The following is a 13416-nucleotide window of genomic DNA, read 5'->3' as shown; positions in this document are numbered from 1 at the left end:
TTTATAATGTTTTGTAGTTAAAACACTTCAATTTTTGTATATATGTAACCCACCTTGTATATATGTATTTCATATTGTTGGAAATACATTTTTAATTAAGATTGTCAGTAATGATAAATGGAATCACAGCTACTTGGGAAGCAGAAGCAGGAGGATTGCAAGTTCAAGGCTAGTCTGGGCAACTGAGTAATACCTTGTCTCAAAACAATTTTTTTTTTTTTTTCAAGACAGGGTTTTTCTGTGTAGCCTTAGCTGTCCTGGACTTGTTTTATAGACCAGGCTGGCCTTGAACTCAGATCTGCCTCGCTCTGAGTCCTGAGTGCTGGAATGAAAGGCGTGTGCCACCACTGCCCAGGTCAAAAAATTTTTTTCAGGGACTAAGGTGGGCCCTGAGTCCAGTCCCCAGTACCGTCACTACCATCACCCCTACCCACCATAGAAAAATGTGTATATTGTTTTGTTAATACTATACATTTCTTCTAGTAATTGAATCAGTTTGAATTCTCACCAACATTGTGTGTGTCTCACTATGTAGCCCAGACTAGTTTGAAACTATTTAGTCCAGAGTGACTTTGAGCTGAGATCATCCTGATTCTAACAGATTACAGGCCTGTGCCTCCATGCCTGGTTTCTGTCTGTATTTAAGATCCCTTGGTATATTAGGGATAGCCTTTTGTGGCAGTTATGAATAGTTTCTTCCACAGTTGTCTTTGGTCTGTTATGTTGGTTTTTGAACCATGAAAACAAAGTTTTAAGTTATATAGTCACATTTATCAATATTTTCTTTTTAATTAGCTCAGGAGTTTGAGTTATAATCCTTTTCTATCCAAGGTTAAAGAGAAAATTTACCTGTTTTCTTCTAGTACTTACAGTTCTATTTTTCACATTCAGATTTTATTTCTTTTTTAAGAAAAAAGTCTGTGCCCCAAGCAGCTTTGGTATCAGTAGTATATAATTATAATACTATTTTCTAATTTTTCTAAATGGCATTGTTTATTAAAAACTCCATATTGGGAGACTCGAGCGATGTCCCAGCTGTTAAGAGCTGGTTGTGTTCCAGAGGAGCCAAGCTCTGTTCCAAGCTCCCATGTCAGGTGGCTCACAACCATCATAATTTTGGATCTAGGAATTTTAACACTTCACAGGCACCTGTATTTACATACACACACCCACACCTACAAGTAATAATTAAAAATAATTAAAAACAAAGCTTTAGGTGTGGAGAGATGGCTCAGAGGTTAAGAGCACTGGTTGCTCTTCCAGAGGTCCTGAGTTCAATTCCCAGCACCCACACAGTGGCTCACAATCATCTATAATGAGATCTGGTGCCCTCTTGTGGCATGGAGGCAGAACAATGTATAAATCTGAGGAGGAGGAGGAGGGGGAGGGGGAGGAGGGGGGGAGGAGGGGGATGAGGAAAAGGAGAAGGAGAATTAATAATTCATTTTGCCTGAGTATGGTGTGGCATGCCTTTAATCCCAGCACTGGGGAGGCAGAGGCAGGTAGATTTCTGAATTTGAGGCCAGCTTGGTCTACAGAGTTCCAGGACAGCCAGCTCTGTTAGCCTGTCTCATAAAAAAAAGGGGGGGGGGTAGAAAAAACAAAGGAAGGAAAGAAGTAAGGAAGGGAAGGAAGAAAGACAGAAAGATAGAAAGGAAGAAAGGAAGGAAGGAAGGAAAAGAAAGGAAGGAAGGGAGGAAGAAAGAAAGAAAGAAAGAAAGAAAGAAAAGGAAAGGAAAGAAAAACCCATATTGGGGCTGGAGATGTGGATGGATCAGATGAGCACTTGCTGTTCTGCAGAGGAACAGGGTTTAGTTCCCAGCCCCCAAGTAGCCCCCTTACAACTGTGTTAACTCTAGGAGATCTGATGTTCTCTTTTGGCCTTATGGACACCAGGGGTGCATGTGGCACACATACATATACATGGGACTCACACATACCCACAAAATAAATAAATAATTGAATTTTAGGGACTGGAGATGTAATTCAGTTGCTAGAGTACTTGACTAGCATGTAGATTTCCTGAGTTTGATTTTCCTGTGCCACAAAACCTAGGAGTAGTGGTACATACCTATAATCATGGCACTCTGATAGGCAGGGTCATCAGAAATTCATGGCTATCCTTTGCTACATAGTGAGATTGAGGCCAGCTTGTGATAAATTTGATCCTGTTTGAAAGCAAAAACAAGAAACAAGTCCCACCCCAAACCTGATCTAGTTAGGGTTACTATTTCTGTGATGAAACACCATGACCAAAACAATTTGGGGAGGAAAGGGTTTATTTTAAAAGCTTATGGCTGAGTAGTGGTAGTGCACACATTTAATCCCAGATTTTGGGAGGTAGAAACAGGAGGATTTTTGTGAGTTTGAAGGTAGCCTGCCCTACAGAGAGAGTTCCAGGACAGCCAAGCTACACGGAGGAACCCTGCCTTGAAAAACCAAAAAAAAAAAAAAAAAAAGATTACGCAGCCACATAACTGTTCTAGGACAGGAACTCAAACAGTACTGACTGTGCAGTCTTCTGATATGTGCAAGTTTCTGTTGGATGTTCAGTTAAGTAACACTAGTCCTCTAGGATTCCAAATTGCAGTCACCATGATATATTTCCTGAGTACAGACTTTGCTGCTAGCTCTTCAGTGTACATCTGCAGTCACTTCCTAAGAAGAGACATGCATCCGGGTCTTCATGGGAGGCAAGTGTCAGTATGCTGCCTCCTTGTCTCCCAGGAAGAAACACAAATGAGGTATTGCTAACTTGGGTAATAGAAAGAGAAAAGTATTCAGTTAAGATGATAGTACAGCAAAGGCAGGTGGGGCCGGGGAGCAATGTCCATGGAAGTGAAGTCAAACTGGGTGTTAACTGGAGTAACAAAGTAAAAAACCACCATTGGGACCATCAGCGCTGCTTACCATGAAGGGATTCCAGATGAAGCTGGAGTCATTTAGTGAAGGCACTTACAGCACAGTGTTTAACTCCTAGTGTAAGAAAGATATTTTAGTTTTATTGTTGTTCATTCCTCGATATAAGGAGCAATAGAGCATTCCTTTTAAAAGTTAAATTATTTTATTTGAGAAGAGAGGACACTTGAACCCTGTCATCCTTGAAGATGCGGTAGTGGCAGTCTACAGATCCAGTGGAACCTGAGTCATAGAGCAGCACCATGCACTCCTGCATTTTTAATGTTTTCATACATTTATAAAGGTCATGGAGTAACTCTAATTTCCACCATTGAGTGTTAAGATAGCTTTGCATAGTTTTGCTTACCTGGTTATTTGGAAAAAAAAAATGTGTGTGTGTATGTGTGTATGTGTGTGTGTGTGTGTGTGTGTGTGTGTGTGTGTGTGTGTGTGTTAGGGAAGAGAAAATGAGTAAGAGAGCCCATGTATCAGCAATATGTGTGAGGAGATCAGGGGACAATTTTTGGGATTTGGTTCTCGGCTTCCATCTTGTGGAGGCTTGCGCTTTTGGACAAGTCTCCTGTCTTTACCTCCCATTTCACTGTAGGAGTTCTGGAATTATAGATGCATGCTTCTGAAATGTAGCTTTTTGCACATGGGGTCTGAGGATCAAACTTGGATGTGCAATAGCACTTTCACCTCCCGAGGCATCTTGCTGGCTCAACATGGTTATTTTTATGATCTTGCATTACTGTATTAGGCAGGGTTTTCTAGAGAACCAGACCAACAGAGTGTAAATATGTTATTAAAGGGGACTTACTTGATTGGCTAGCACTTTGGGGCTCTTGAGTCCCACAATAACCGTCTGCATGCTGGAGGCACAGAGAACCCAGTAATTAGTTCACCAAAGTGGATGTCTCAGCATCATACTTGGGAAGACCAAGGAAGCTAAAGTCTGGCAGCAGAGAATGACAGTAGCAATCGATAGGTACTTTCTTAAGAAAAGGTGAAGACAGGCTGATATCACCATTTTCCCTGGTCCTCTACCTGCTGAAAGGTGCTACTGTCTTTGAAAGCGGGTCTTTGTCTCTTCATTAATAGAAGTGCCCTCAACCATACTCAGATACATGTTTTCTGGGTGATTCCACATCCGGTCAAGTTGATAGTGATTAAGCCGTCACAGCTTCCATGCAAAGCACGGGCAGCCCATTATCTTACATTTGCCAGTTACAGATCATTTGGCCCTCTGCTGGAAATTAACAGCTACCCAGTGGGCTTTTGAGGAACCTGAGTGGCTTCAATATATAACCAAGTAAAAAGTCTTCCTTTCATACATGTTGTATACTTCATATCTTGCTTGACTTTTGTAGGGATATTTATTATGGTTTATGTTTTAAACCCTACTCTTGATTTATCCTTCTTCCGGGATGGAGAAGCATGCTACAGGTATTGTTTCCCCAAGGTAAAATGCTACCTTAGTTGCTGTCCTAATAGAAAATTCACTCATGAATGCTTTTGCTTGGCTCAGCCTTTCATTTTAGGAAACATGCCTTGGGACTATTACTTATAGATCAGAAAGATTAGCAGAAAGACTAGTTTATCTTCTTTAGTTGATTCCTGTTCTTTGTAGCTGATGAATCACAAATTGTCTTAGAAAAATATTTTACTTGTTATTTTTTACTTCAGGGTGTTGCTTCTTAGCTTTGTGTATATCAGACTTTCTGTAGGTGTCAGTTGGTTCTAGAAAATATAGTTGTTCTTTTTATTTTTTTATTTTTCAAACATTGACAGACTTTATTTTGTGTGGGGGATTCCCAGCTGGGATGCCACCCTCTTAAATAAGAAAAGAAGGGATTTAGAAACTTTTGTACAGTGTCTTCATCCTGGGTCCCCAGGGCAGAAAGAAGGAGGGGAAGGAGTAATAGCTGGGTAGGCTAGAGGGTTGGAGGCAGGACTCCTGCCCCTCCTACACACCCACTATGAACAGGAGGGTAGGAGAGACACTGAGAGACTAGGGAGTCACAGGCCAGGCTAAGATGGCAGTGGGTGGATGAGGAGTCTGGGGCAGCTGTGGCCTCAGTTAAGGAAGCGATGGCAGTGCTTGGTGCCACAGTTGCAGGGCAGCTTGTTGCGGACATCCTCGATGGGAAATGGTGCTATATAGTCCTAGGTGAGCTCGTCACCTCGCAGGATGTGGCACAAGGCAAAGATGACAGTGTGTTTCTTTTTATACTCAAACGTATACTAGTCGATATTTAATAGAAATGAAGCTGTAATGGACTGAAACATTTCTGATGGCTGTGGTCTAGTTATTTGTTTTTTGAGACAGGTTTCTCTGTGTGTAGCCTTGGCTATCCTGGACTTGCTTTGTAGACCAGGCAGGCCTTGAACTCATACTTACCTGCCTGCCTCTGCCTCCCTGAGTGTTGGGGTTGAAAGGCATGTGCCACCATGGCCGGCTAAAATAATTTATTTAATTTTATTTTATATCATTGGTGTGAGGGTATCAGATCTCTTGGAACTGGAGTTACAGACAGTTGTGAGCTGTCATGTGGGTGCTGGGAACTGAATCCATGTATTTTGGAAGAGCCACCGAGCCATTTCTCCAGGCCCTCAGCTGCGGTCTATTTTTTAAAATCTATTTATGGTCAGGGATGGGGTTCATGCCTGCAATCCCAGCTTTGAGGAGGTTGCACTAGGAGGACTGTCAGAAGTTTGAGCCTAGCCTGGGCTACAGTGTGAGACTTTGTCTCAATAGTGGGGGGAATGCTGGGCATGGTGAGACACTTTCCCATTCCAGCACTTGGGAGGCAGAGGTAGTTGAGTCTCTGTTCATTTGAAACACAGAGAATTTAGGCCAGCCGGTGCTATAGAGTAGACCTTGTTCCAAACAAAAACCAATAAATAAATAAACAAATAAACAAACAAATAAATGCCAGGCGGGTGCTATATAGTAGACCTTGTTTCAAACAAAAACCAATAAATAAATAAATGCCAAACCAAAAAAAATAACCCTCTTATTTCTTTCTACTTATAATCTACTTACCTGTATTCTTGCTATTAACAGTATGTTTGGAAAGTCAAGATAATATATTGATACTTGGAGGTATACAAAAGGAAACATAATAAATTTTTACATAAATATGCAATGAGTGGGGACATTTTGTTTCTAAGCTTGCAGCAAAACCTGAAAAGTTAAAAATAAAACAAAACAAAATAATAGGTGGGATCTCACAGAAGAGGCAGTGGCAGGCATACCTCTGTAGTGTAAGGCCAGCTTAGTCTACATAGTGAGCTCCAGGCCAGCCAAGGCTATACAGTTGAGACCCTGTCTCAAAAACATTCAACAAAAAATGTTAAATCTTATTTCATCATCTAAAATGTGTGAACATTTTAGAAAAAGATCTTGAAAGAAAATTTAATCAGTCTTTAAAATTTCCCTCCACACTCATTTTACTTCACCTCCTTTTAATATTTGTGAAATACATTATATATATGTATATGATATATTTATATCTCTTGTCTTGTTTGGAATTCCATAAACAGACCAGGCTGGCCTCAAACTCAGAGGTCTACCTGCCTCTGCCTCCAGGAGCACTGGGATCAAACATGTGAACTACCACATGCAGCTCAATGCATATGCGAACATGGTCTAGGATGCTGGTCCAGACTAGTACCTCCTAATCTGTGTAGCCTTCCTGCATTGTGTCAGTTGATATAGGGATTGACTGTGTGAGGGACCTGTGTAGATAGATTTGAGTAGGAAATGCTGAATTATGTATGACTATTAGCTCTATGGAGCCTAAAGTCTAATTGTAGTTACAGTTTTCATAGAAAGTGATCGTGAATTGACATTGTACTAGCCACTCTGGTAGAGTTTTATCTTAATGGTTCCCCAGTGCCATTCTCTGCCAAGCTGGTGCAGAAGAATCACCTTGGGGAACTTGTTAGAAATAAAAACTGTGCAACCCATTAACTTTTCCCTATAGATTGATGGTGGGGTTTAGGAATGTGTTTTCTTTGTGTGTTTGCTCATGCATGTGTATGTGAACATGTGTTTGTAGAGGTCTGACATTGATGATGAGTTGTTGTAGATGTTTTGGTTTAGGATATGTAAACATGTTTTTGTTAAAATTTCAAGTTTTGGGTTTTAGTTTGTCCACACCTGTTTAGTGTCTTGTTCTGAGTGTGGACTTTGCCAGGTGTAATTAGTTGAAGTCAGGACTTCGAGGTGTATAAATATGACAGCCTAGAGGAAGAAGGCATGGCTGCTTGGAAGAGGACTGCTTGCTGCTGGTTCGGCCTGCTGCTGCATTTGTTGATGGCTGATATCTTGGTTACCTGGATTTCTGGACAAGTGATATTGGTATTGCCCCCAAAAGAATCCTACGACCCTACCCAGAGGGAAGTAGCAAAGAGAGCTCTGTCCCCTGTCCCCACTAACCGTCTTTCCCTCCTACCTGGTGTTGGGGGATTGGAAGGGAGGTAGAAGGATTTAATAACCCTAATAAATAAAGTAGGTTTGTTAAAAAAAAAAAAAAAAAAACTAGGTCAACAATCAGTATTACCCTGAACCATTCTTTACCCTTAACCTTTTCCCTTTATCCTGAACCTGGAGCTTTCTAATTCAACTAGACTGGCTGGCCAGTGAGCCCCAGAGTTACTGTGTCTAACCCTCTGCACTGGAATGAAAAGTGTATGCCATGTGCCTAGCCTTTTTTTTTTATGTGAGTTCTGGGAAGTCTTAACTCTTGTCATCGTGTTTGCATATTGAGCACTTTACAGTCTGAGCCTTTTCTTCTCCGTCCCTTTTGAAATAATCACCACACAATGCAGATTTCAGTTGCAGAAGGCGGTGTAGTGAAAAAGCAGTTATCTCTCTCCTCCATTCTACAGCTATTGAGTTTTCTTTTCTTTTCTAGGTGTCTCAGAACTGTTACCAGTTCTTGCAGCACTTCCACACAGATGCTAGACTAGCTGTCTGCATCTGATTTTGTTGCTTGTCTTGGTGATCTCAATGTCTCCTATAGAATGTACTTTGGAAAGGTTGCCTAGTAGCAATTGGAAAAGATCTAGAGGGGATATGGGCATTAGGAGTCACAGTCTGATTGTTACAGGGGTTAGAAACACTTTTGAATTTCACAAGGAACTGTACTCACTAAGCTTTTTCATGAATTTCTAGATTCATACAAATTTTTACATGTTTTCTCCTTTGCTGTGATTAGGCAGAGATTATCAGTCAAAAAAAACAAAACAACAACAACAAAAAAAACATGACAGAGGAGTTTGGAGAGATGGCTCAGAGGTAAGAACACTTGCTGTTTTTGCAGAGGACCCAAGTTTAGTTCCCAACACGTAGGTGGCTACAACCACAAGTAACTCCAGCATCCAGAGGATTTGACACCCTCTTTTGGCCTCTGCAGGCACCTACACCACATACAAATTAGGCACAGTTAAGAGGACAAAGGATTTGAGTTTAGTTTTTACCACTCACAATTGTCTGTAGTTCCAGTGCTAGGGAATCTGATACCCTCTTCTGGACTTTAGGTGTGACACATACATGATGCACATGCACACATGCAGAATGACATTCATACCTGTAAATAAACAAACAAACAAATAAATAAATAGGGGCTGGAAAGATGGCTCAGCGGTTAAGAGCACTGGCTGCTATTCCACACCCACATGGCAGCTCACAACAGTCTGTAACTCCAGTCCCATGGGATCTGACACCATCACACACAGAGACAGATATGCAGGCAAAACACCAGAGCACATAAAAATTAATAAATAAAATTTAAAAAATCATGATGGAGTTGAGCTTGCAGATACCTGCCTGCAATCCTAGGTAGAATTTGATAAATGGAGGATATTCAGGGATCCTCAGTTATATAAAACCCAGAAACCCAAACCATACTAAAATAGATGAAGTCAGTAGCATGAAAAGGCACCATGTGGTGGAATCAGCTATAAACAAGGTTTTTCAGTCTTTATTTTCTCTTATTACAGGGTGTGTGTGTGTGTGTGTGTGTGTGTGTGTGTGTGTGTGTGTGGTTAAAGAGTACCCCCAGAGAAAGATGGTGTCAGATTCCCTAGAACTGGAGTTACGGACAATTGTAAACCTACATATGGGTGCTGGGGACCAAACCTGTGTCCTCTGCAGGAGCAGCCAGTGCTTTTAACCCCAGCTATCTCCCCAGATTGACGATATTTGATTTACCAAATTTGCTAAGTGTTGAAATTTCTAATCAGTTTAGGTGTGTTCTGCTAGTTGATGAGAATTAGCCAAAACTAGATGACCTCACTGTCATTATAGCTTTTTCTAAATGTTTTAATATATATCATACTATTATATTTTCTGCTTTTTTGAGATAGAGTAGTGTGGCTTTGAACTTAGCAGTGTTTTTGGTTGCAAGCCTAGCCTTTCATGGCTGAACCTGCTTTCCAGCTCTTGAACCACTGTGTTGTCAAGGATGGTCCTAAACTTTGATCCCCTTTCAACTGAGTTAGGGCTAGGGTTAGAGATGTTCATCACACTGGCTCACTGGCATTTTAATAAAGCAGATAGATGAGGTGAGGTGGGAGTGAGAACTAAAAACTGGAGAGAGGAACTCATGGTCTTTGAGAATTAATAAAGTTTTGCTCTTAATGTCTTTAACTAGTTGGAATCTCCCTGACTTCTCTTTTTCTCTAAGTATTGTGGGAGTCACCTTTGTGCTAGAATAACAGGTATATGCCATGACACATGTCTTTTTTTTGTTTTTCTCCTTTTAAGCCTAATCGATTAATCTGTACAATTAAAAAAAAAGTCTGTGGGTTTATACCATGTTGAGTACAGTGTTCATAGAGGCTGGAAAAGGACATTGGGTTCTATGGAGCTGCAGTTAAAGAAATTTTGACCTGCTTAACATGGGTGTTGTGAATCAAATTGGGTTCTTCATAGGAGCAACACACACTGTTATTAACTGCTGAGCCATCTCTCCAGCCTCCTAGTTTGTATAATCTATTGTTTTTCATTGAATATTAATTTCTGTATGGAATTCTATTAGAATAGACTGTAATTAATTTTATCGTTGCTAGACTATTATAAGTAGATTAGCTACTTGCTTATGAGTAGGTGTTCTGGTGCACATTGCATGTGTTCTCTAAAATGGCTGTACTGAATTGCACTTCCACCAGTAATTTATTTAAGTAGTCCTCATTGCACCACATGTTCTTCAGCGTTTGATATTGCCACACTTCGTATGTTTTTTAGCTGGTGTAGTGGAATATTATGGACATTTTTTGTTATTTTAATTTATAGTTCTCATTACTTATGAGTTTGCATAGTCCGTATTTGTATTGGTCACATAACTTTCTTCTTAGTGACTTATACAGGAGTTCATTATATTTTTGGTATAGTATCTTTGAATATCTGCATTAAAATGCCCTTTACTGTGACTTATTTTGTCCTTTTATCATAAAATTGTAGTTTAATGAGCAGAAGTTAATTTTATATGGCGGAAATGACCAGTTTCTCCCTAGATGAGTGCTTTTGTGATTTAAGAAGAACTTTCTACCAGAAAGTCATACTTTTGAGTATTATGCTGTATAATTTTTGTGTCTTTTCCTTTTGTTCTTATAATCTCACTAACTTTTTTTACCTTTTGAGGGGGTCATGGCAAGGTCTCATTAGGTAGACTAGGCTGTCCTCAATTTCACAGAAATGTACCTCTTTTGCTGGAGTTAGAGGTGTGCATGTCATGCCCAGCAACTACAATAAATGTTTTACATTGTAAGAATACAGCTGATGTTTTCTTTTTCCCATGCAAATAAGTGGACTGTGTCTTAGAACCCTTCATTGAGAAATCTGTCCTGTTTGTTTGCTCTGCAGTGACCCTCCTATACCCTGTATATATGGCTCTGCACATGGGGAGCACTGACACACCTGTTTTGAATGGCCTTTAAAATACATTTTTGTATGTAGTAGAACTTTGTTTTTCCTTCCATGAATACTTGGCTATCTTGCATATTCTTGGCTCTTCTTTCCACATCTGTTTTAGGTTCATCTTGTTTCAGGTTTCACATTCTTTGATTGGGTTTAAATGGAATTTTATCAGTTTTCAGAATTTAATTTTTTAAAATATTTATGTGTAGAAAAATGTATTTTTGTTGGAAATCAAACTCTGGTATTATGGAAGAGCATCCAGTGATCTTTAATTGCCGAGACATCTTTCTAGCCCTGATTGTTTCCTTTTTAATTTCATGCAGTACCACTTGTCAGTTTGTGGGACTGTAATTACCTGCATGCATATATGTGTACCACATGTATGCCAGGAACCCACAGGCTCCCCTGGAGCTATTGTTACAGATGATTGTGAGCCACCATGTGGGCGTTGGGAACTGAATGAGGACCCTCTGCAAGAGCAGCAAGTGCTCTTAACTGCTGAGCCATCTCCAGCTCCTCAGTGTTTTGTTTGTTTGTTTGGTTGGTTTTTTTTCAAGACAGGGTTGCTCTGTGTAGCCTTGGCTGTCCTGTACTCATGTTTGCAGACCAGGCTGGCCTCAAACACACAGAGATTCTCTTGTCTGTCTCCCTGAGTGCCACCATGCCCAGCTTCTTCAGTGTATTTTTAAAATAAATAAATTTATTCATCTATTTATTTATTTAATCACCTTTAAATTTTATTTATTTATTTATTTATTTGTTTATTTATTATGCATACAATATTCAGTCTGCATGTACACCTGCAGGCCAGAAGAGGACATCAGAACTCATTATAGAATGTTGTGAGCCACCATATGGGAATTGAACTCAGGACCTCTGCAAGAGCAGACAGTGCTCTTAACTTCTGAGTCATCTCTCCAGCCCCCCTCAGTGTATTTTAAATTTACAAATCTCTGGTGACTAATGATGTTCAGCATTTTTTCAAATATTTATGCCTGTTTGTATTTCTTTTGAGAACTCTTGAGTTCTTGGTATTTAACTTTTAGAGCTCTTTATAGGTTTTAGATATTAATTGTTAGTTATATAGTTTGCACAGATTTTCTCCCATTTTATAGGCTGTTTCTTTCCTCCGTTGCTTATTTCCTTTAAAAATAGTTTTCATATGTATGACTGTTTTGCCTGCATGTATATATTTGTACCATGTATATGTGTAGAGATCAGAAGATCCCCTGGAACTGGAGTCACAGATGGTTTTGAATTGCCATGTGGGTGCTGGGAATCAAACTTGGGTCTTCTGGAATAGCATTCAATGATCTTAATTGCTGAGACAACACCAGTTGTTTCCTTTTCAATTTCATGCAGAAACATTAATCTGTTTGGGGGATTATTTTCTATGCCATTAAGAGCCTTTTCAGAAAGTTCTTGCTTGTGACTATTTCTAGTGCTTTGCATATTTTTTTTCACAACACTGTCAACTTTTGAAGTCTTAAATTAAGATCTTTGGTCTATTTTGAAGTGCTAGAAGAGAGATAGGGATCTAGTTTCATTCTCTGTGGGAAAGTCCAGTTTTCCTAGCACCAGTTGTTTTTATGGGAATACCATGCATGCTGTTTCTGTTACTGTGGCTCTGTAGTGTGAGTTGAGATTAGGTATTGGGATATTTCCAGTATTACTCTCTCTGTTTAGGATTGTTTTTATGTTTTCACATTATTTTAGGATTACCCTTTCTAGTTCTGTGTAGAATGTAACTGAAATTTTGGCGGGGCTTGTTGTGTTCTCAGGGTTTATTTTGATAGATACTCTTGGTAACATTTTTGAGGTGTATATGTGTAGCACAGTAGTACCAGTCTTCTTTTTTCAAACACATTCATTTAAGGATATACATTTCTATTTGCAAATTCTGCGATCCATAAATTACATTATGTAGTACATTCATTGTTAAGATGAAAATAATGGTCAGAATCTCATTATGACTTACTTTTTGACTCATCTTATTGACAGTAATTTCAGAACAGATGACATTTACATAGTGCTTGAGGGTTATAATTGTATTATTTTTGATGCCTCCACTGCTGCTGAATGTGAATCTTTTCCTGTAAGCTTGGATGTATTCTTCCCCACAATTAATAGCAAGTGCATGGAGGGAGAAGATAATAAATTTATTCTTTTGTGTGTTTCAAATTTGCTATTTGAGTCATTATGCATTTCTCACCTCAAGTCCAAACATTGCCTTATAATTAAGTGAAGCTTTTCCATTCACATTTTGTTTCTGTTGTCTTTATCTCAGCTGTGTTGGTGTAGAAGAACATCATGCTGTTGACATTGACTTGTATCACTGCCCTAACTGTGCAGTTCTACATGGCTCTTCTTTGAGTAAGTACTAGCTGCCTATATAAAATTCAATGTTTGAAACTTATCATGTATGTTATGGGACTTTTATGATACTAAAATAATAGAGTATCTACCAAGAACTATAGAAAAGATTTTTTGAAAATACTCAGAACAGAATTTACTTGTCTGTCTGTCTGTCTGTCTGTCTGTCTGTATCTATCTATCTATCTATCTATCTATCTATCTATCTATCTATCTAT

The 13416-nt window shown here is 39.3% G+C and overlaps 1 protein-coding gene across 1 annotated transcript in view; it reads left to right on the top strand.

The window, feature by feature from the left end:
* The first annotated feature begins 4989 nt into the window (after window positions 1–4989).
* Window positions 4990–13416, top strand: part of Kdm7a (lysine demethylase 7A) — a 48058-nt gene continuing 39631 nt past the window's right edge. Inside the window, exons 1-2 of the mRNA XM_055602039.1 lie at window positions 4990–5051; window positions 13113–13198. Of these exons, the coding sequence (XP_055458014.1) occupies window positions 4990–5051; window positions 13113–13198 (148 nt within the window). The remainder of the gene's footprint in view (window positions 5052–13112; window positions 13199–13416) is intronic.

The sequence above is a fragment of the Psammomys obesus genome, unplaced genomic scaffold (genome assembly GCF_907164565.1).
Source record: "Psammomys obesus unplaced genomic scaffold, mPsaObe1.curated_primary_1811, whole genome shotgun sequence".
NCBI lineage: Eukaryota > Metazoa > Chordata > Mammalia > Rodentia > Muridae > Psammomys > Psammomys obesus.
The sequence above is the reverse complement of the archived record's forward strand: the minus strand, read 5'-3'. Positions and strand labels throughout refer to the sequence as shown.